General features: G+C 44.5%; 1 protein-coding gene across 3 annotated transcripts in view; it reads left to right on the forward strand.

Annotated features, from left to right (window-relative positions):
• Positions 1–23912, forward strand: part of PCSK5 (proprotein convertase subtilisin/kexin type 5) — a 767735-nt gene that overhangs the window by 293005 nt on the left and 450818 nt on the right. For all 3 annotated transcript variants that reach the window (XM_033926861.1, XM_033926868.1, XM_033926878.1), the window contains exon 6: positions 7265–7353. In XM_033926861.1, coding sequence (XP_033782752.1) covers positions 7265–7353 — 89 coding nt within the window. The remainder of the gene's footprint in view (positions 1–7264; positions 7354–23912) is intronic.

A 23912-nucleotide genomic window follows, 5' to 3' on the forward strand; every position in this document is an offset into this window, starting at 1 on the left:
AGTTGCCTCCTTGAAATGCGCTGTATACCATTTTGGGAATGGTACAGAAAAGTAACATGTTTGGTATCCAAAAGTAATAATTTGACCGCAATCCTACAATAGAAAATAGAGTAGTTAAAGAATTCTCAGTTATCAAAACTAGCAGATACCTCCTTCTGTTTGGAACATCAGTGGGCTCAATTACCACACCATTCACTTGTAGCAGCTTTGTCGCATATACCGTATTTTCACGGATATAACGCGCACCCGTGTAAAACGCGCACACGGGTATAGCGCGCAGAAACCACACTTGTATGTACGGAAACTTTTGTATACAGCGCTCATGGGTATACCGCGCATGCTGCCCGACTCTCCTCTGGCCATCCCAACTCTCCTTTCGCCCTCCCTGACTCTCCTCTGGTTGCCCCGACTCACCGTTCACCCGCCCTGACTTTCGGTGCACTGCCCCGCCTCTCCGTGCGCTGTCCCGACTCTCCGTTCACCTGCCCTGACTTTCCGTGCACTGCCCCGCCTCTCCGTGCGCTGTCCCGACACTACATTACGGGCAGGAGGGATCCCAGGCCCTCCTGCCCTCGACGCAAACCCCCCTCCCCCCCAACGACCGCCCCCCCCAAGAACCTCCGACCGCCCCCCCAGCCGACCCGCGATCCCCCTGGCGACCCCCACTACCCTCCCACCCCCCTTCCCCGTACCTTTGGTAGTTGGCCGGACAGACGGGAGCCAAACCCACCTGTCCGGCAGGCAGCCAACGAAGGAATGAGGCCGGATTGGCCCATCCATCCTAAAGCTCCGCCTACTGGTGGGGCCTAAGGCGCGTGGGCCAATCAGAATAGGCCCTGGAGCCTTAGGTCCCACCTGGGGGCGCGGCCTGAGGCACATGGGCCCAACCCGACCATGTGCCTCAGGCCACGCCCCCAGGTGGGACCTAAGGCTCCAGGGCCTATTCTGATTGGCCCACGCGCCTTAGGCCCCACCAGTAGGCGGAGCTTTAGGATGGATGGGCCAATCCGGCCTCATTCCTTCGTTGGCTGCCTGCCGGACAGGTGGGTTTGGCTCCCGTCTGTCCGGCCAACTACCAAAGGTACGGGGAAGGGGGGTGGGAGGGTCGTGGGGGTCGCTAGGGGGATCGCGGGTCGGCTGGGGGGGCGGTCGGAGGTTCTTGGGGGGGGCGGTCGTTGGGGGAGGGGGGTTTGCGTCGAGGGCAGGAGGGCCTAGGATCCATCCTGCCCGTAATGTAGTGCGAGGTGGGGGTAGGGGGTCGCCGTGGCCAGGAGGGTTTGGGCTCCCTCCTGGCCCGATATTGTCGGGGAGTCGGCGGTCCTTCGGGGTGGGGGTGCGAGCGGTGGGGGTGCGAGCGTCCTTCCGGATGATGAATCGGGCGTCGGGCGGGGTGTGAAATATGTAAAAAAAAATTTGTATACCGCGCTCAGGCATATAACGCGCAAAGGGTATGCGCGGTACGTAAATACGGTATTCATCATTGTCACAGTGACATTTCAATTTTGTGCAAATGTCTCTAAATAATTTTTTTTTATTGTGTCTTTTCTCATATTTAAATAGCCCATATCCCCCCCCTTTTTTTTTTTTTCAAGTTGCGCTGCTAAGCAGTGCGAGCTGAATGCTGAGTCGCACATAGGAATAGAACTGACGGCTCGGCATTTAGCTCACGCTGCTTGGGCTTGATAAACATAGTAAAATGAAATGACAGCAGATAAAAACCCAAACAGTGCATCCAGTCTTCCCTATAATTATATGTTTTACATTACTTAAATTAAAATGTATTTTTTCTTTGTTATTTCTGGGCCATTTACCTTAGAAGCCCACCCAGTACTGCCTTTAGTTATTGGAGTTGCTGTTGAAGCTCACTCCTGCCTATCCAAACTATCTCCTTGATGGGATTCAGATTGTGAAAGTCTGCCCATTCATATTCCAATTAGAGATCCTCTGTGTTCATCCCACGCTTTTTTGAATTCCGTTACCGTTTTCTTCTTCACCACCTCCCTCGGGAGGGCATTCTAGGCATCCACCACCCTTTCCGTGAAAAAGAATTTCCTAACGTTACTCTTAAGTCTACCACTCCTAAACCTCAATTTATGTCCTCTAGTTTTACCAATTTCTTTTCTCTGGAAAAGACTTGGTTCTATATTAATACCTTTCAAATATTGAAATGTCTGTACCATATCGTCCCTGTCCCTCCTCTCTTCCAGAGTATACATGTTGAGGTCTTCTAGTCTCTTCTCATACTTCTTTTAGTACCATTTTTGTTGCTTTCCTCTGGAGCGCTTCAAGTCTTCTTATATCCTTGGCCAGATACAGCCTCCAAAACTGAGCACAGTATTCCAAGTGGGGCCTCGCCAATGACTTGTACAAGGGGCATCAACACCTCCTTTCTTCTGCTGGTTACACCTCTCTCTATATAGCCTAGCATCCTTCTGGATATAGCCACTGCCTTGTCACACTGTTTCATCACCTTCAGATTCTCAGACACTATCACCCCTAGGTCCCTCTCCCTGTCATACAAAATATAGAAAACATAGAAACATGATGGCAGATAAAGGCCAAATGGCCCATCTAGTCCGCCCTCACGCAATAATCATTATCTCTTTCTCCCAGCACATACATCTCCCTCAAATTTCTGTGCCCCAAATGCATCACTTTGCACTTCTTTGCACTGAATTTTAGTTGCCAGACACCAGACCATTCTTCCAACTTTTGCAGATCCTTTTTCATTTTTCCACTCCCTCCGGAGTGTCCACTTTATTACAAATCTTGGTATCATCCAATAACCCTTTGACAATATCGCGCACAAACATATTGAACAGAATCGGCCCCATCAACAATGAGGCACTCAACTACTCACTTTTTTCTTCCTCCGAGTGAGTTCCATTAACCACCACCTTCTGGCTTCTGTCCGTTAACCAGTTTCTAATCCAGTTCATCACTTTGGGTCCTAACTTCAGACAATCAAGTTTGTTTAAGAGTCTCCTATGAAGAACCATGCCAAAGGCTTTGCTGAAATCAAACTAAATTATATCTAGAACACTTCCTTGATCTAATTCTCTGGTTATCCAGTTAAAGAATTCAATCAGATTCGTTTGACATGGTTTATCATAGTAAAATATAAATCTATCAAAATTGGGAAGGAAAATTCAAGTACTACCAGTAGAAACAACAAATAATCTTCCTGTCTTTTTGTGTCCAGAATACCCTCCAGAATTAATATTATTATTATTTAATCAAAATGGACCTCAAATTCCATAAAGACATTAATTCTGTAAGATGAAGAGGTTTCTCCTGACGCAGCTCGGCAAAACATGGGCTTGCAAGGACTCTTGTTGAGTTATTTGAATATCCCCTGGCTTCTTAGAACGTGCAGTTTAATACATGGTAGATTACAATCTTCGTTTTGATCAACAGTGGACAGACTGTAATATAATCGCTTGTTTGAAAGATAAGTACAGTTTTTGTGTTTTTGATTTTTTGGTATGCCAATTTTTTTGTTTGTTTTGTACTATTTGCACTGTGAGCAGTTCTCAGGTTAAATTGTTTAACCTCATTCATATGCTTTTTGTGTCCAGCACCCCTCAGTTAAATAAATTAAGTAAAACATTTTTCTTCCTCAATAAAAGAGGGAGTTTTTTCTGTCTAGTCTGTTTTCCGCAGTGGACCTATGATTAGAAATACTAACGCTTTAGTGGAGACATGTTCTCCCTGAGTTAATTTCTTTATAGAATTTGAGGTCCATTTTGATTAAATAATATTAATTCTGGAGAGTATTCTGGACACAAAAAAGACAGGAAGATTCTTTACCTTTAGTAAAGCCATGTTGTCTCGGATCTTAGATTCTAGGAATTTCACTGTCCTTTCCTTCAGAACGCTTCCATTATTTTTCCAGTAACCGAGGTGAGGCTTACTGGCCTGTAGTTTCCCGCTTCATCTCTCTGACCACTTTTGTGAAGAGGAATCACATCCACTCTTCTCCAAACCAACAGAACCACTCCCATCTCCAGGGATTTATTGAACAAATCTTTAAGTGGACCCGCCAGAACCTCTCTGAGCTCCCTCAATATCCTGGGATGGATCCCGTCTGGTTCCATGGCTTTGTCGACCTTCAATTTTTCAAGTTGTTCATAAACACTTTCTACAGTAAACAGTGCAGTATCCAGCCAGTTGTAGTCCTCCAGGATTTTCTTCCGTGAACACAGAACAGAATTAAATGTAAAAATTACAAATTGTAGCAGTTGAAAAGTTACTTTATTTTTCACATTTGGTTACATGAGCAATTAAAAAATAAATAAATAAATAAATAAAATAATAAATGCTAAAGATTTTTGGGGGGTCATTTGTACATCATTGAAATGTCATGGCAGTGATGAATATGAGAATTGAGGACATTATTTTTTTGTCATTTTTTTCTACACATCCTTATTCTTTCAATTGTTTTAAAAAATTATATTACAGAAAAGCAATTTAAGCATCCCATAAAATTCCAATCGAAGTGGTATAAAATTATATCTAATTATTTGAATAAGAAGCCTAAAAATGGATTAAGAGATATTTGGAGCATTGAGATTAAGCATCAGATTAATGCATCTCAATGGCCACGTATTTGGTCTTGGAGAATTAAAGGTACGATGTCAGCATCTATTAGGCAAACATGGTTCTTTTTGTTGCATAGAGCATTCTGGACCCCTACTAGATTACAAAAATTAGATTGCTCTAAGTCTAATAGATGCTGGCATTGTAAAATTGAAGTTGGAACTCTAGACCATCTTTTATTTTATTGTCCATGTATTCAGGCATTTTGGATATCAATATGGGATCAAGTTAATATGTTGATGGAGAGTCATGTGGCTTTATCCTATGACACAGTGATTTTTGGAATGTGTATGAGGGTCAAATGCCAAATATCTGCAGCAAACAATAAATTATTGTTGATTCTTACGGGAGTGGGAATTCAACAGATAACAACTAATTGGAAAGACTGTTCTAGATTGAATTGTAATTTTTGGTGGAACTCAGTTTGTCATATGTATAAGATGGAAAGATTTTTTGCGATACAGAGGGGATATTTTAAAAGATTTCAAGAGGTGTGGAGGCCATTAATTGAATATTATAACGAGTAAAGTTTATTCTTTTTCCTTGGGGATAATATATAGAAATGGGATGGGATGGGAGGGATAGGGAGGGAAAAATATTGGAAAGATGTTGTTATGAAAAATAAGGAGATATATGTAATAGGATGGGATATTTATTGTTGTGCATTACTGGGTATAATAAAATGTTTAAAGTGTTTGAGGAAGAAGGATGGGGGGAGGGACAGATTTCATGTCAGATTAATTGTATTATCAAAAAGGGATGTATAATTATATATAAATTTGGAAGGAATATTTTATTGATATGGAAAAGGGTGGGAGGTGGGGGGGGGAATAAAAACATGTATAATAATATTGTTTAAGAATGCCAAGTGTGTTATGTAAATTAATTGTAATAATACTGTACACTTGTTGAAAGAAATAAAAAGGAATAAAGATTTAAAAAAAAAAAAAAAAGAAAAGCAATTTAAGTAATTTAGCCCATGTTTTTATATTAATTTCTAGAGATTTTTAAAAGCCTACACACATTTCAAGATTTATCATGTTTTCCAGGTTTTGACTAATACACCTCATTGTATTGTACATTTACTAAAATGCTTTGCAGACTTATGACATTTAAAAGTGGCATACAGCTGCGTTCATTCAAAATGTCACAACTCCCAGGGTGCTGAGCACAGCAGGAACTATGAACAGTCCAAAGTCATCAATCATCTTGACTGAGAGAGGGAAGTTTTAAAAACAGGGAGACGACAAGGTCAAGTGTTGAGTACCCTGTGCTCAAATGGAGAGAAGAGGTTAGGAAAGGGGTTTCATGGCTCTGGGTAAGATTAAGATCTCCTTTTACTAAGGTGCGCTATCATTTTTAGCGCACGCACAAAATTACCACACGCTAAACCGCGCAGTATGCTTCTAGAATAACGCCAGCTCAACGACTGCCCATAACATTGACACCCTCTAAATCCAGTCAGCGTTCAACCCCTTCAACTCTGACTTCAAGGACCCCAATAACATAATATAAATTCACACACACACACACACACATACCAATTCTCCCATTTGTCAGTAGGCTTCCCTGGGCTTACCATTAGGTCCTTGGTGTTCAAGAGTTTTGGGGGCAGGAGGGAGCCCCACTTGCTCTTGTGCCCTTGGGACTGTAGTTTTAAATTGATAGCCATGACTCTAGTGGTCTTGTGGTCTAGTGGAAGTGGGACCCTTGGATGATGGGGACAGAAAGGGAGTGGTAAAAGAGGAAAAGGAGATAGCTGACAGGCTAAATAAGTTCTTCACGTCAGTTTTCACGAGGGAGGACACAACCAACATTCCAGAGCCCGAGGAGATCGTAAAAGGAGAGCAGGATGAAAATCTGGTCCAACTAGAGGTGAGCAAGGTGGATGTCCTCAGGCAGATAGGCTAAAGAGCGACAAATCGCCAGGTCCGGATGGCATTCACCCAAGGGTACTCAAGGAACTAAGGAACGAAATAGCTGAGCCACTTCGACAAATATGCAACCTATCCCTAAAAACTGGAGAGATTCCGGAAGACTGGAAAATAGCAAATGCCCATCTTCAAGAAAGGCGTTAAGGTCTAGCGCGCTTGGCAATTTAGCACACGCTATTCCGCACGTTAAGGCCCTAACGTACCTTTGTAAAAGGAGCCCTAAATCTTTAGAGTCTGGTAAAACTATAAGTCTTTAACGGATGGTAAAACTAGACCAAGTAAAAGTACTGGATGTGGTGAGTAATATTCCTGCATCATCCTCAAGGCCTGCAGTAAAATGACCATTAGATGCATGCAGACTTGCAGCGCAACTTCATGGCATGCTTTTAGCTATCAGTCAAATTTCCATTGAAAAAGGTAGCATTGGAGATCTGGGTGGAGTCTCTGCTGTCCACTGGCTCTTGTGTGAATTCTGAGCATTTGTTTCAAACAAGAAATGGTGGTAAAAATAGTTTGCAGCCTGTTGTAATCATATACAAATTGTTTTACTTTCTAAACACCCTCTTGGCTGCACGGTCTTGGTTTCCTGTTATGTATTAGTTGTAGTCTGACTTATTCAGCCATCAGGACTCTTTTTTTTTTTTTTTCTTCCTCCACACACCTGCGAGATGCCTCACTTCAGTGAATGGTAAGCCTTGCTCCATGACTAAAATGTCTCTTTCTGCCTGCAGGCATGGGACACGGTGTGCAGGTGAAGTAGCAGCCACAGCAAACAACTCGCACTGCACAGTGGGAATTGCTTTTAATGCGAAAATTGGAGGTATGTGACTCAGGACAGCAGTGGAGGAAAAGCCAGAGCTGTCATTTTTCCAGAGCAATATGTTGATGTTTAATTTTCCTGTTTTTATCAAGTTGCAGAAACTGTTTTGCTTATTTTAAATCTTATTTCATTGCAATATTTGTAACAACATGTAATTAATTATCTACCAGATGGTGTTGAGGGAAAAGACCTCAATTGACACCTCTTTCTCCAATCGTGAACCCCAGCGCCCCCAAGTGTTTACAACTGTTAGAGTAATCCTGGAAACATCAGTGTGGAAGATGACTGTAGTCAGTCTTCTGTTATCTGCTTGACTGCTATTATAATTTTTGGGTTCTTATTTCTAGGTATCAAAATGTTTTCAAATAGAGAGGAATTTTTACTCTGCTAATGGAACAAAACGTACATCCTCATGCATCGTGTTTTTATATTCGTTTCTCTGTTGACTTTTGGGATTGCATGTGGTTTTTGTCTTCACCCCCCCCCCCACTACATCTTTCTGAAACGTGTGTCTGATTATCTCTGGGAAACTTTTACCAGCCCTAGACTCGAAGGATGGCTTTGTAAAGTAAACTTTAAATGCTGCTTTTTGGCCTGTATAGGGTTCTGTTGTAGTAGCAACCATCTTTCTTGCCTTCCTGGGTCTTAACATCTCACCTCATTGGTTCTCCAAGTGCTGACTGGTCCCAATGCAACAGTTTTCGATTGACAGTTTTACAATGGTTCTTTGAGGAGGCAATTTTATTATAGAACATGTAAATGATAAGTCCAAAAAAGTGTTTGTTTATAATAGCAATATAAGCACTTATGTGCCTTGATAAAATACACACTTGGAACCAGCCTCAATAAGGCACAAATAACTATGTACTATTTAAAAAAAACAAAAACAAAAACAACCCAACAACTTACTATTATTGGCAGGTGTTACTGTAGGATGATGTAAAAACTGGATGATCCCTGTTTTCAAAATGATGTTATTCAAGAAGTGACCATTAAGATCTATTTTAGCAAAAATGGCATTTAGTAAAGAAGATAAAGCTGTGATTAAAAGTTTTGTGACAAAATAAGGCATATAGCACAATGTGTTTGCTAAGGGAGGTTTCTAATAAAAATTAGACTACTATTTTAAACATTTTCAAACTGTTTTGAAACTGTTAGGAATCTCGTTTTTTCTTGATACCTTGTAAACTTGTTCGAAGATGGTGTAAGTTGTGTGTATTCTACACACGCACCTACATACAGTAGAATCCCAGTTAACTGGTATTAAACTAACCGGCACGCTCAACGAACCGGCAAAAAAAACAAATTATTGTCTCCTTTTTTCCTCAAACTTCCTGACCCCATAATCCCGTTCCTTCCACCCTCCAGCACCTGAAGCATCACCGTCAGCCACAATTCTCCCTCCTTCCCTGAAACAGCAGCAGCAGCCAGTCCTAACAACCACCCCTCCCTCCTTACAGTCACTGAAGCAGCAGAGCCAGTTCTGACAACCCCCCACTTCCAACGTAGCAGAGGAAAGGCCTTGTTGGGGTTGGCCAGAAGCAGCCTGTTTACAGTGCTGCCTCTGCTCACTGGTTGCTGCTACTGCTTCGCGTAAGTGAGGAGGGAGGGGGATTGTCAGGACCTGCTGCTGCTTTGGGTGCTGGGGGTGGGGTTGTCAGGACTGGTTGCTGCTGCTTCAGGGGCTGGAGGGAAGGAGGGGGGTTGTCAGGATCGGCTACCTCTGCTGCTTTGGGGGCTGGAGGGGTGAGATTTGTGGTTACTACTGATGCTTCAAGAGAGCTGCAGGTAGGTAAGGGGGGCCAGACCTGCACTGAGAGAGGGAGGGCAGACCTGGAAGGGGGTAGGTGGACCAGAAGTGTTTGTGGGCCTTTGGGGGGAGGGTCCAGCAGGGGAGGGGACATGGATGGATGCTGAACCCATAACTAGGGGGAGAGAAGGGTGGAGAGAAAGTAACCCAGAAAGAAGGGAGAAACAGATGCTGGACCTTTAAGTGAGGGGAGGTGGGGAAGGGGACAAAACTTATTTTTACAGTAACTCTCAAGCAACCAGAAACTACAGTTTTATCCCAGGACAAGCAGGCAGCCTATTCTCACATATGGGTGACGTCACCGACGGAGCACGGTTTCGGAAGCCTCGCAAGCAGACTTGCTTGTAGAAACTTAGAAGTTTCGAGTCAGCCGCACCGCGCATGCGCGAGTGCCTTCCCGCCCAGTGCAGTATCCTCAGTTCTCAGTTTTCCACGGAGCCGAGAAGTCCGTCTTTGATTCTCTGCGTTCAACTTTGTTACTTCATGCCTTCTTTCGCCGTGTTTTGTGTTATTTTCTTCACGAATCGCTGTTTTCTTTTATTTCTAGTAAAAAAAAAAAAAATTATTTTCTTCCATTTGACTGGAGGGGCAGGCCGCTCGGCCGCAGCCCAGGGGCTTTGACTTTGCTGCGGCTATTTTTTCTTCCTATGTCCCTGCCAGCAAGCTTCAAGAAGTGTAGCCAGTGCCAGCATACGATTTCCCTCACCATCAGTGCCTTAACTGCCTTGGGCCGGGCCATCAACCGAAGTTGTGCGAGCGCTGTACTACTCTTCAATCTCGTGCCCTTAAACGTCGTCAAATTTTAGTGGAGAAGCTTTTCGCGATGGACTCCTCAGTCACACCCTTGTCTTTGAAAGCGGCCTCGGTTCCACCTTCTACCAAGGGTTCTCCTGCCTCCACGACTCTGACCTCGAGCATCATCAAGCCTTCCTTGTTTGCGGCGGCTCTTGCTTCGAGTACACCTGCTGTATCTTCCCCTGGATCCTTAGGTCAGATAGCTCAGCAGAAAGTTCCAGCGGTGGTCCTCAAGCTTGCTAAGACTTCCAAGTCGAAGCACATTTCCAATGCTTCTTTGGAACCTCCAGTCGTAGCAGGTAGTCCGGTTTCAGATGCGGATCCATCCTTGCCGGCTTCCTTCCAGACCATGTTAGAGCAGCAATTTATTCAGTGGCTAACCAAAATGGGACCGAATCTAGCTACTTTAATCCAGTTTGGGCATTCTGTAGACTCTTGCGAGATCAAGCCTCTTCCTATGCCTCGGGCTGAGACTTCACACTCTATGCAGGGAGCAGTCTTTGCGAGTGTCTGGTCTGGCATCTATGCACTCTAAGCAAGGAGTAGATTCTTTGCAAGTGCCTCGACAGGAATCCTTACACTCCATACAAGGAGCAGAGTCTTTGGGAGTGCCTCGAGATTCCTCCACCAAACCTCCTGAGCTTCGATCTACAGCTTCTAGCCCCATCCATTCCTTGGTGGCAATGTCTGCTTCCATCTCTGAAGCGAAGTCTCCTCGATCCTCAAAACCTGCTTCCAGGCACCACTCTCGTTGTTGATCGAGACCTACCTCGAGGCATACCTGCAGGCATAGCTTTTCTTCCAAGGAGCGTCCTTCTTCAACTAAGCTTCGATCTACACCTTCTAGCTCTACTAGACCTCCGACTCCTCGATCGAAGTCTCCGCTTCCAGACCTCGAGGACTCAGCGGCTTCTATTGCTTCGTCGAAGTCTCCTTATTCTTTTGATGACTATTTTCCTGCTGAAGCTTCATCTTTGACCCAGGCTGCCTCGAGGTCCTCGAGTCCCTCTCGAGGCAAGGCATTAGTGGATCAGCTATCTTTCTCTTCTTTTCTTCGTCAGATGGCTGCTGACTTGGACCTTCAAGTTAGATGCTGTTTCTAAATACTCTGAGTACCTCAAAGTCATGCATCTTTCTCAGCTTCCTGCAGAGTCACTTAAGCTTCCCCTTCATAAGATTTTGTCTCAGACTTTAACACGATGCCTGGAGACTCCTTATGCAATTCCTGCTGTTCCAGGCAAGTTGGACTCCAGGTATAAAACTCTACATTGCAAAGGATTTGAGAATTTGCAGTTGTCTTATCAGTCCCTGCTTGTTGAGTCCTTTTTGAAAAGATCCCATCCTTCCAGAGTTTATGCTACCGTTCCTCCTGGAAGGGAAGGGGAAAACCATGGACAACTTTGGACGTCGCCTTTACCAAAATGCCATGATGTCCTCCAAAGTTCTCAGTTATAATTTTCATTTTGTCACTTATTTCAAGTTCCTCATTGATCTTCCTAAATTTCTCAGCTATTTAGATACACAAAAGCACTTCAAATTTCAAGAAGTCATAGCTACTCTGTCACAACTCAGATTACATCTTCTCCAGTCTTCTTATGATGCCTTTGAGTTGTCCGCCAGGGCAACTGCTTGTTCTGTAGCAATGCGCCGCCTAGCCTGGCTTTGCACCATTGACAAGGACCCTAATCTTCAGGATCGCTTGGCTAATATTCCTTGTGCAGGCAATGACCTCTTCGATGAATCTATCGAGGCAGCCACCAAGAAATTGTCTGAACATGAAATATCCTTTGCTTCTATTGTCAGACCAAAGCCTAAGCCAGCTCCTGCCAAGCCTGCACGCCCTCCTCCAATTTTCCAGAGGCCTTTTGCTCCGAGAGCGGCTCCTTACACTCGTCCGCCTCCCAAGAAACAGCAGAATCAGAAGCAATAGAAATCTCAACCTTCTGCTGCACCTAAGGCTATGCAGCCTTTTTGACTATTTTAAACAGAGCATAACCTCCACCGTTCTGTCTCTGTCCTCTCTTCCCCCCCATTGGAGGTCGTCTCCATCATTTTTATCACCGATGGGAGATAATCACATCCGACCTCTGGTTGTTGTCAATCATCAGGGAAGAATACTCTCTTCATTTCACTCAGGTTCCACCAGAGCTTCCTCCAAGAAAGTATCCTTCCAATCCATCCCAGACTGCCCTTCTTCTTCAGGAAGCTCAATCTCTGCTTCGTCGCCATGCCATCGAACCAGTTCCTTTGGAACAGCAGAACAGGGGGTTTTACTCCCATTACTTCCTTGTTCTGAAGAAGATGGATGATCTCCGACCTATTCTGGATCTCAGGGATTTCAACAAATTTTTAGTCAAAGAAAAATTTTGCATGTTGTCCCTGGTGTCTCTTTATCCCCTTCTAGATCAGAACAACTGGTTATGCTCTCTGGATCTCAAGGAGGCTTATACTCATATTCCCATTCATCCAGCCTCCCATCAATATCTCAGATTTCGGGTAGGGAATCTGCATTATCAATACAGAGTGCTACCCTTTGGCCCGGCTTCATCTTCCAGAGTGTTCACCAAGTGCCTGGTAGTGGTAGCAGCAGCTCTAAGGAACCATGGTCTTCAGGATTTTCCCTACCTAGACGACTGGCTCATCAAGGATTCCACATCTCAGGGGGTTATTGTAGCGACCCAACGGACTACATGGTTCCTACAAAGTTTGGGATTCAAAATCAATTTTTCCCAAATCCAAACTTCAGCCCGCTCAGAATCTACAATTCATCGAAGCTGTTCTGGACACTATCCAACTCAGAGCATTCCTTCCGCAACAACATCTGGAAGTTCTCCTTCAACTCTGTCATGCAGTGTCTTCCCGCTCTTCAATCTCAGCAAGGCACATGATGCTACTACTAGGTCACATGGCCTCCACAGTATATGTGATTCCTTTTGCCAGACTTCCTCAGTGGACCCTGGCATCTCAGTGGACACAGGCTTGCGACCCACTTTCTCGACACATTGCAGTCACTCCTTCCTTGAGACAGGCTCGCTGCTGTGTCACAGCCCTGTGACTGAGCCGGGTAGTGAAAGGATGCCTATACCCAGGGCTAGGCAGGGGAAAATATTCTCCCAGAGAGATAAAACACTACCCATACCAACTCCTCAGCCCAGAACTACTGTCAGACAGGGGAAGGTTCAGTGAAGAGCAAGGAAGTACCTATTTTTTTTGCCAGAATTAGAGAAGGGAGAACAATAGGTAAAGGGAACTAAAGGTACTCAGGATATTGTTCCTAGGGGGAGGATGCATCACACATCTCCTAACCTTTATGGGGGGACACAATTCCAGGCAACACCAGGAACATTCTAGTCCTCAATTTAGCCAGGAACAAGCCACACCTATTGCTCATTATCCTGAGGCTTATCTGAGCAGCAGCGCTCAGAAAAAAGGCTGCCACTGAACCAACCCACACTGTACCAGAGGAGAACACATGGAGACAAGAGACCAGTTTCAAGGGCACGCAGCAATGTACCTCAGCCTAATACCCAGGTCAGGTCTAACTGTATAGAAGCTGAAATGTTAGAGGAATGCATGAGAGAAGCTTCAGACAGTGAAGACTTTGTAGACCAGGAAGAAGCCATGGACTTTAAATAAGGAAATGGTGATTCTGACCAGTGGGCTATGGAAACCAATGGGGTTTAAGGAAGTTAGGCTGAGACTGGTTGTGCTAGTTAATGGGCTGGCTGTCTGTCTGACCTTAAGCCAAAAGAAAGATTACTGGAAGCCTTAGCAGCTTGTGCGGGTTCCTTGCCTTCCTTTTGGGAGCAAGAACCACAAAGTTTTAGGCTGTGGCAATTAGCATTGCCCAGCCTTGGCAGTCTCTTTGGAGACCTTTTCCTTTTGAAGTTTTTGCCATAGACTGGATTGTGGGTCCTAGTTGGGAGGAACCACAGCCAACAGTCATTGTGAGAGGAGGTCCCTTCTGCCCTGAGCTCTGCATCCAGAGAGTTCAGAGGCGGGTCCAGTCTAAAGCTGCCAGAGGTGATTGCCAGCAGAGACTGTATCCAACTAATAGAGAGTATTTTGAAAGTAGTTTGAATCTATGGACTATTGCCTTGATGTAATGAAGAGAGTCATTTTGGACTATTAGTGAGAAACACAAGTTTATTTTTCTTTTGGAACTGTGAAGGCAATTGAGGGTTGTGAAAGCGGAAGTTCCTATTGGAATAAAAGAACTTTGTTTTGGAAGCGAAAACTGGGTGTTTTTCATTTGATCCACCAACTCCAATCAGTACTGATAAACCGCTCGGTCAGCACTGTGTGCTCTGGGCTCTTTCGGTCACTCCCGCATGGGCGCGGCCCGGCCTAGGTGATACACGGTGACAGCTGGTGGATGCTGTCTTCCAGTCTCTCCAGAGGCTTACTGTTTCAAACGTCCCCCCATCAGAAGGTCTTCATAACAGATTCCTCGACCTACGCTTGGAGGGCTCATCTCGATGGTCTCTGTACTCAAGGCCACTGGACCAGTACGGATCGTCAGTGTCACATCAATCTGTTGGAACTCAGAGCGAACATCAATGCTCTCAAAGCTTTTCAACATCTTCTTCACGACCAGGTAGTCCTTATTCGGACGGACAACCAAGTCGCCATGTACTATGTCAACAAACAGGGAGGGACAGGATCTTCCTCCCTTTGTCAAGAAGCTCTGAAGGTTTGGGACTGGGCAATCCACCACAATACCTTCCTCAAAGCTGTCTACATCCAAGGGGCGAAAAATTGCTTGGCGGACAACTTGAGTCATCTTCTGCAACCTCACAAATGGGCACTCCATTCCTTGCCTCTTCATCACATTTTTTCACAGTGGGGAATGCCTCAGATAGATCTCTTTGCAGCTCCCTACAACCACAAATTGCCTCAGTTCTGCTTCAGGATATATTCTCCTCATCGCCTCGAGGCAGATGCTTTCTTACTGGAATGGACGAATCTCTTCCTGTATGCATTCCCTCTATTCCCTCTCATTCTCAAGACTCTTGTCAAGTTGAGGAACGCTCATGCCACCATGATTTTGATTGCTCCTCGGTGGCCGAGACAAGCTTGGTACTCCCTTCTACTTCAACTCAGCAGCAGAGAGCCATACCTTCTACCAGTTTTTCCATCTCTGCTTACACAGAGTCATGGATCTCTGCTTCATACCAACCTGCAGTCTCTACACCTGACAGCTTGGTACCTCTCAACATAACTCCTCTTCAGTTTTCTCAACCTGTAAGAGACATTTTAGAAGCTTCTAGGAAGCCTACCACTAGACAATGCTACCACCAAAAATGGACTAGATGTTCTACGTGGTGCATTTCTCATAATAAGGAGCCTCAAGATTCCTCCTTATCTTATGTTCTGGATTATCTTTTGCACTTATCCACCTCTGGCCTCAAGTCTACATCGATCTGAGTCCATCTTAGTGCAATTGCTGCTTTCCATCAGCCTATTGAAGGGAAACCCCTCTCTGCTCATCTGGTGGTTTCCAGATTCATGAAAGGACTTTTCAATGTCAAACCTCCTTTCAAACCGCCTCTAGTGGTTTGGGATCTCAATGTTGTTCTTGCTCAATTGATGAAGCCTCCATTTGAACCAATGTCTACGGCTCATCTGAAGTATCTCACTTGGAAAGTGGTGTTTCTCATTGCTCTCATTTCTGCTCGACGTGTTAGCGAACTGCAAGCTTTAGTTACTGACCCACCTTTCACTGTGTTCCATCATGATAAGGTGGTTCTTCGTACTCACCCGAAATTCCTGCCTAAAGTGGTCTCAGAATTTCATCTCAACCAATCCATTGTTCTTCCAGTGTTCTTTCCAAAGCCTCATTCTCACCCTGGAGAATCAGCTCTTCATACTCTGGACTGTAAACGTGCTTTGGCCTTCTATTTGGAATGCACCAAACCACACAGAATTGATCCTCAACTTTTTGTCTCCTTCGATCCAAACAAGTTGGGACATCCAATCTCTAAGCGTACCATCTCCAACTGGATGGCTGCTTGTATCTCTTTCTGCTATGCCTAGGCTGGATTACAACTACAGAGTCAAGTCACAGCCCATAAAGTCAGAACAATTGTAGCGTCAGTAGCTTTCCTCAGATCTACACCTATTGAGGAAATTTGCAAAGCTGCTACTTGGTCCTCAGTTCATACTTTCACTTCTCACTATTGTCTGGATGTTTTCTCCAGATGGGATGGCCATTTTGGCCAGAGAGTATTACAAAATTTATTCTCCTAAGTTGCCAACGCTCCTACCATCCCATTCTGGTTAGCTTGGAGGTCACCCATATGTGAGAATAGGCTGTCTGCTTGTCCTGGGATAAAGCACAGTTACTTACCGTAACAGTTGTTATCCAGGGACAGCAGGCAGCTATTCTCACAACCCACCCACCTCCCCTGGTTGGTTTCTCTGCTAGCTATCTGAACTGAGACTCGCCCTGCACTGGGCGGGAAGGCACTCGCACATGCGCGGTGTGGCTGACTCGAAACTTCTACGTTTCTACAAGCAAGTCTGCTTGCGAGGCTTCCGCATACGGGCTCCGTCAGCGACGTCACCCATATGTGAGAATAGCTGCCTGCTTTCCCTGGATAACAACTGTTATGGTAAGTAACTGTGCTATCCGGCAACCACCAATCCCTATGTGCGTTATTCCTAGAGAATGACATGAGGATGAATTTTTTCCTGTCCCCACGGGATCTATCTCCATCACCATCCTGTCCCCATGAGTTCTGTCACTGTTTTTGCCCCATCTCTAGTGCAGGCTAAGAACCATGCCAGGATTTCAAGATGAGATTGTGGTGCTTTCACTCAGCTGGCTTACTGCATCCCACCCTCTGTAACACTTACTTTCTCCATAAAGGGTCTGTGGCAATCATTAGAGATCACCTGCATAGGTAACTGTTTACCAATTAAAAAAAAAATCCTTAAAAAATTGACCCCCCCCCTCTTCTCCCCACTAAAAACATTTTGCAGTTTTCTGCAATGGAGGACTTCAAGAAGAACCACGTACTAGAAAATTACTAAAGGGAAATGAGATGGGGTTGGAATATACCTATTCCCTTTCTGCCTTTCTGTGATTACAATCAAAGCAGTTTATTTATACACAGGTACTGCAGTTTTCCTCTTCTTAGGCTACTGCACTAACAGCTATCATTCAGAAATCTGGAGGAGGAATATAATAATCACTATTTCTTTCCATGGTCTGCATTTCTTGGGAAGGATTGTACTTTGGGTCTTAAAATAGCAACCTAAGATGATGTATTGGAAGAGTTTCTTAAGAAAACTAGCTGCTTCATATTTTTCTTCCACTCTGTTTTCCAGTTTTACTTTCTCACTTATTCCAGACATTTCAGTCTTTTTTTCCTTCTCCTTCTAAAATTCCATCCTCTCATTTAATCCTTTCCATTGTAATTGGCGTACCATATACTGACCTATTTGCCATAGCCATGTCCCTGAAACAATTCCACATCTTTCTCAATGATAAGCAATGACATCTTCAGATCAAGACTCTCAGACTTCAGCATTTCATCATGTCTCAGAATCAAAGGTAATATGTTCAGTTTACCTTCAGTAACACTTGGTGCAATATTCAAAAGCAATTAATCCCGGTAGTGGCCATTCCACATCACTGCAGATCACCAGAAGATACTGTCAGGAATTATTCGGATGGCAGCAGTATTGCTTGAAAAAATGAGGACAGAAAAGCTTCTTTCCCAAATTGTCTGCGTAATATTTTGGATAGTGGTGCTGAATATCACTATTATTGGATACTTCCCAGCAGCGTATGTTTAAATGCAATGTCTGGTATTAAAAATAAATGCTGACGATGGAATGGGTGAGCAATGGCAGGGAGCAGAAGTCCAAAAAAACCGACGAGTTAAGATGCGAAAGCAAAAATAATTTATTTAAAGAGTCAGTTTGTTTAAAAAAAAAAAAAAAAAAGACTCAACATGGTTGTGTTGTGACAGTATATTGCCTACATCAAGAGTCTTTCATTATCTACAAACATCAACAAAATAAAACACATTAATATATTTAAGTTGTTAAGGACACATGAAGTGAGTTATGAAAACAATTGTACAATATCAAGTGGTGGTCATTAAAATTTAAGTTTGGTTGTATATGCTCAGGGCCGCCATCAGAAATTTCTGGGCCCCTTACTGAGCAATCCTATTGGGCCCCCCACACACCCCTTCCCTCCCCCGACCCCCCCTTCTTCCATGGGCCGAATACACACATACTTTTCTCTGTCGCCGCACTCTTTGACCAAAAGATTTGTAAGCCTGCAACCACGTCAAGGTAGACTCTTTCAGCAGGGACCTAACCTAACCTAAACTAATCTATACCTATCTATTCTAAACTAACATATGTCTAATACTGAACTAATAACAAACTAACAAACATCTGCATAATAAATAACTAATAAATAATAGTGCTAGTAGCTATAATTCACTTTTGAATGTAAAATCTCAGTTAAGGATTTCTTTTGACCTTTGTAGGCCAGAAGTAGATCACAATTGCACAATATTTTTTTGTAACAAGTATTAAATGTGTTTTTATAAATACTGTAAGCTTAATAAATATACCAGAAAAAACTACACATCTGAGCGCATATCTGAACATACACATCTGTATGATCCCATCCTCCTCTGCTTGCCTATAGCTGCATCATGCATGTTAAAAATGTACGATATGTTGATATGTGCACCTTCCTTCCTTCCCATCCATCTTCCTCAGCCTGTCCTTACACATCCACAGCTGCATGTTAATGATGATGTATATGTTATGATGATAAATAAGTGCATATGAGCACATCATTAACATGCAGCTATGGATGAATATAAAAAAGAAACAATATTCTGTACAATTGTCAATTTATAAATCAGCGTCTTCTCCCCATTCTCTTTTCCCCATTTCCCTTCAGCGTCCTCAGCCCACTCTCTCTCCACTTTCCTTCAGCACACGCACATAAAAACAAGCAAGTAATTTATATCATTTTCATTCTATTCATTCATAGAAATTAAAGTCTAAATAATGCCAGTCACATAACAAAACATGATTTTACAAAAATAATTCCCTGCACAGTCAAGCCTTCAAGGATTACTAGATGTCTTTCAGCAGTTCCCCTCCCTCCCTCCCCCTTACCTTTGTGGCCAAGTCAAAATGATCTACCAACAATAAAATTTCACAAAGCACGCTGTACGCAGAGAAAATGTTAATTATCATTTATATTCCGCGGGTTTTCAAAGAGGTCAAGGCAGATGACTTTATGCAATGTCACCTCAGTAACAACTATACAAAAATAGACAAATATTCCCCCTCCCTTTTTACTAAAGCGCGATAGCGGTTTTTAGCGCAGGGAGCTGTGCTGAATGCCCCACGCTACTCTCAACGCTCATAGGCTCCCTGCGCTAAAAAAACGCTATTGCGGTTTAGTAAAAGGGAGCCATAGTGCAAAATATAGACAGCATATATAAATTCTCAGAGCAGACACATTTTGATCACTAAATTGAAAATAAAACCATTTTTCCTACCTTTGGTAATTTCATCACTCTCTGGTTGCACTTTATTCTTCTGACTGTGCATCCAATATTTCTTATATTTCTTCCCTTCTTTCAGCCTCCTGTATGCTTCCTCTCCTCCAGACCTCATTCCCTCCTCAAACTTTTTTTTTGTTTCACCCTGCCCCTTCTTTCTTCTTCTCTCTCTCCATACCCCCTTTCTTTCTGTATGTCTGTTTTTCTCTCTCTCACCCTGCCCCTTCTTTCTCTCTCCACACCCTCTTTCGTTCTGTATGTCTGTCTTTCTCTCTCTCTCTTTCCGTGCCCCATTTTTCTTTGTTTCACCCTGCCCCCTTTCTTTCTTTCTGGCTTCCTGTCCCCCCTTTCTTTCTTTCTCCCTGCCCTCCCCTATGCCACCACCATTGGGAAAATGCTGCCACCGCCACTGGGGAATAGGCTGCCACTGCCGCCATCGGGAACAGGCCGGCACCGAGTTCGCCCTGCTTCTCTTCCCCGCGGGGCCGACCAACTCTCGCCACCCGTCATCAATTCTAACGTCGGAGAGGACGTTCTAGGCCAGCCAGGCAGCGATTGGCTGGCCCAGAACGTCCTCTCCGACGTCAGAATTGACGCGAGTTGTGAGAGTTGGCCGGCCCCACAGGGAAAAGCAGGGAGAACTTGGTGCCGGCCTGTTCCCGATGGCGGCGGTGGCACTCAAGTGGCTAAAGAGCCGCAGTTTGCCGGCCTAGGGAGAACACTGGAGGGTGGCCAGCTGTGCACCCCCTTGGGACGTAAACCCGGGGCGGGGCAGACCGCCCCCCCCACCCTGGTATGCCACTATCTGTACCTCACTCCCTCCCTATGACCAAAAATTCTCCTTTCTTCTATTCCCCGTGTACACAGCCATCTCTTTCCCTCCCTTCCTCTCTCCAAACTCCATGCCTTCTGTGTCCAAAAACTCATTCCCTCCCCCACCTCAGCATCTCTTTCCCTCCCTTCCTCTCTCCCGTCCATTTCTTCTGTGTCCAAAAACGCATTCCCTCCCCACCTCAGCATCTCTTTCCCTCCCTTCCTCTCTCCCAAGTCCATGCCTTCTGTGTCCAAAAACCCATTCCCTCCCCCACCTCAGCATCTCTTTCCCTCCCTTCCTCTCTCCCAAGTCCATGCCTTCTGTGTCCAAAAACCCATTCTCTCCCCCACCTCAGCATCTCTTTCCCTCCCTTCCTCTCTCCCAAGTTCATGCCTTGTGTCCAAAACGCACTCCCTCCCCCCTTTTGTGTTCCGTGTTTGCCTCCCAGCCCATCTTTGCAACTTTCTCAGCAAAACGAAGCTCAAGCCGCGAGGCTTGTCTTCTGCTTCCTGCCTGCCCTGCCGCGCACAAATAGCCGACCGGAAGTATTCTCCGACGTCAGCGCTGACGTCGGAGGGCAGGCTTTGCTTAAGCCCTCCCTCCGACGTCAGCGCTGACATCGGGGAACGCTTGCTATCGGCTATATGTTAGCTGCAGTGCAGGCAGGAACAGAAGACGAGCCTCGCGGCTCGAGATGTATTGAACTCCGCGGGTCCCCCGTCCAGCTCTCTCCTGTCCACGTGGGGCGGACCGCCCCTCCCCCTAGACTGTGGCCTAGGACCCTGGGGGAGCCCGGGCCCCCTGGGGGAGCTCCGGGCCCCTGAATGCAGGACTGGTGGTACTGCCCTGATGGCAGCCCTGTATATGCTTCAAAGTACTATCTGGTCTTATACCTGGATGTAAAACATTCTAGATGCTCAGATGCTCTCTTCTCTTTCCCATCCGTTAAAGGACACATGATAACAATAATGGACATATAATTATAACAATGATTAAGAGGCTAAATTTAGGTGTTGCAGGATATAAAGAATATAAAAAATGAAGGGGGATAGCAAATGAGCAACCATATTGATTTATCAGTGTGTGATATTCTAAAAACCTATATGTATAGTGTTCTCCCACCAATTTGTGGTTCGCGAATCGCGAACTCGCTCATTTGCGATCTGCTCCGACCGTCTTTTCCTGTAGTAAAGTCGGGCTACACCAATCAGATAGATCAAAGCAGGTCCTGATTGGTGTAGCCCAACTTTACTACAGGAAGAGGCAGTTGGAGCAGACCGCGAGTGATTTTCTTCAACCGCCGGGGCTCCAGCTGCCCTCCCCTGCCTCCCCTTCCTTTTGACAGGCGAAAAACCGCATTTGCGGTTTTTTTAAATTCGCGTGGGTTCCTGAAATGGAACCCCCATGAATTTCGGGGGAGTACTGTATAGCATTATAATTAATAACTAAAAAGAGTGACTTTTGCCAAATAAAATGGGGTTTTAATACACGACAATAAGGGAGGATTTTGCAAGATCATACCCGAATTGTAATGAAGTGAAAGCACTGTTCTTGTCCTCAGAGTACAACGCTATCTATGGATATATACTGCATATAACACTATTAAAATAATAGATTTAGGTCAGTAAAAATGAATTAATGGGTGCTCTTTTTTTGTCAATTAAAACAAAAGTTAGGCACCAGTACAGAAAAAAAAATCAATTGTTTATTCAAGTGGGCTTAAAGCTTGTGGTAAATGCTTGTGAGTTTAAGGAGAAAAAGATAAGTGACAGTAGCAGTAAATAAAAGAACAACAAAAAAAAAAAAAACGTGGGTGTAGTTTGACTGTTTCATTTGGGGGGGCAAAGTGGGGGTGCATGGTACTTTAGTATATTAATTTGCATACATACATCTCATTCATATTCATTATGGTTATTAAAAAAAATAAAAACATACGCACCTGAATAAAATGCTAAATATGAAGTCAGCATATCAAAACAATGAAGTTACATACTGTATATTTTAAGTGAAATAAGCCAGCACCATGAGAAACTTCTCTCACATTCACCCACGAATTAGAAAGGGGAGAGAGCACTTTCCCTCTCCCCATTCCCTTCCCTAAATCCCAGTTGCTTCTCTCTACTTGCCTGCAATTCTCTATACCATGGCATATGGATGGGAAAAAAAATTCCCCCTACCACCACAAACAGGCAGCACTTTTTTCCTAGCCTTCCTCCCCCAAAAGCAGCATTTAACCTCTTGGCATAATTTATTTCCTCTTGGCCCCCTCCACTGACAGTAGCGGTTCATAGACAACGGCGCGAAAGACAAAAGTGCGCGCCGACAATTGAGCGCAGCGCGCGCCGCCACTCTGCTCTAAATTACAGTTTTTAGGGGCTCCGATGGGGGGTTTTGTTGGGGAACCCCCCCAGTTTACTTAATAGACATCGCGCCGACATTAGGGGGGGTTTGGGGGTTGTAACCCTCCACATTTTACTGTAAACTGAACTTTTTCCCTAAAAACAGGGAAAAAGTGAGGTTTTCAGTAAAATGTGGGGGGTTACAACCCCCCACGCCCCCCACAACACCCCCACAACGCGGCACGATGTCTATTAAGTAAAGTTGGGGTGTTCCCCCCCACGCCCCCCGTCTGAGCGCTAAAAACAGTAATTTAGAGCGGTGCGGCGGCGCGCGCTGCGCTCAATTGTCTGGGCGCACCTTTGTCCCGGCGCGCTTTTGACCTGACACCGACAGTAGCGGCTCACGGCAGTCTGTTGTCTGAGGCAAGGGTTCAGATGATGGCACCCGCCCCTCCCAGTCAATCAAAAGAAAAAGCCCCTTGAAAACTCTGATCAGGAAGGAGGTTAAGAAGGTCCCCTCACTAGTCAGGCAGTTGCCCCAGGAAAAAAAGTATGCTTTTTGTTTTGGTTTGTTTTTAAATTTGAAACACACAAATACACTTGTTACAAGCAAATACACAAGCAATACACTTGTTACAAGCAAAACGAAAAAGAAAACAAATTCCCAAAACAAAATACAATTCAAATAGGCAACAATTATTTTCTTCTTAGACCCCAACAATACAGATTATGGGGAGCCGCCCAGAAACAAGGAACTTAATTCAACAATCTTAAGGAAAGGTGGAGGGGCATAATCAAAAAAAAGTTTAAGTCCCCTTTTGGTCTAAGGCTCTAAACGTTGAAAGTAGAAGCAGGGAAAATGTCCATTATCAAAAAAACGTCCAAAAGGAGGTTTTTTTGATAATGGCCTGCCTCTACGTTCAGCTGTTTAAACGTCCAGACCACCACTACATCTAAATTTACACCATATAATCAACCTAAAAAAAGCCTAAGTTCCAAACGCCCAAAACAAGGGCTTTTAGGCGAAGGAGGAGCCAGTCCTTCGCCTAAAAGCTGGATTCTGTAACCGGTGTCTGTCAAAAACAACACCGATTACAGAATCCACCCTCCCCCTACAACGATCCGGGCAGGAGGGAGCCCAAGTCCTCCTGCTCTGTCGAGCCGCGACCCCCCCATGCTATGGTATGCGTCTTTGAATAAAAAAGTTTTTAGTTTAATCCTGAATTTGTCTAGAGAATTTTCAAGATGGAGTT

Source organism: Geotrypetes seraphini, chromosome 1 (assembly GCF_902459505.1).
Source record: "Geotrypetes seraphini chromosome 1, aGeoSer1.1, whole genome shotgun sequence".
In the NCBI taxonomy this organism is placed as follows: domain Eukaryota; kingdom Metazoa; phylum Chordata; class Amphibia; order Gymnophiona; family Dermophiidae; genus Geotrypetes; species Geotrypetes seraphini.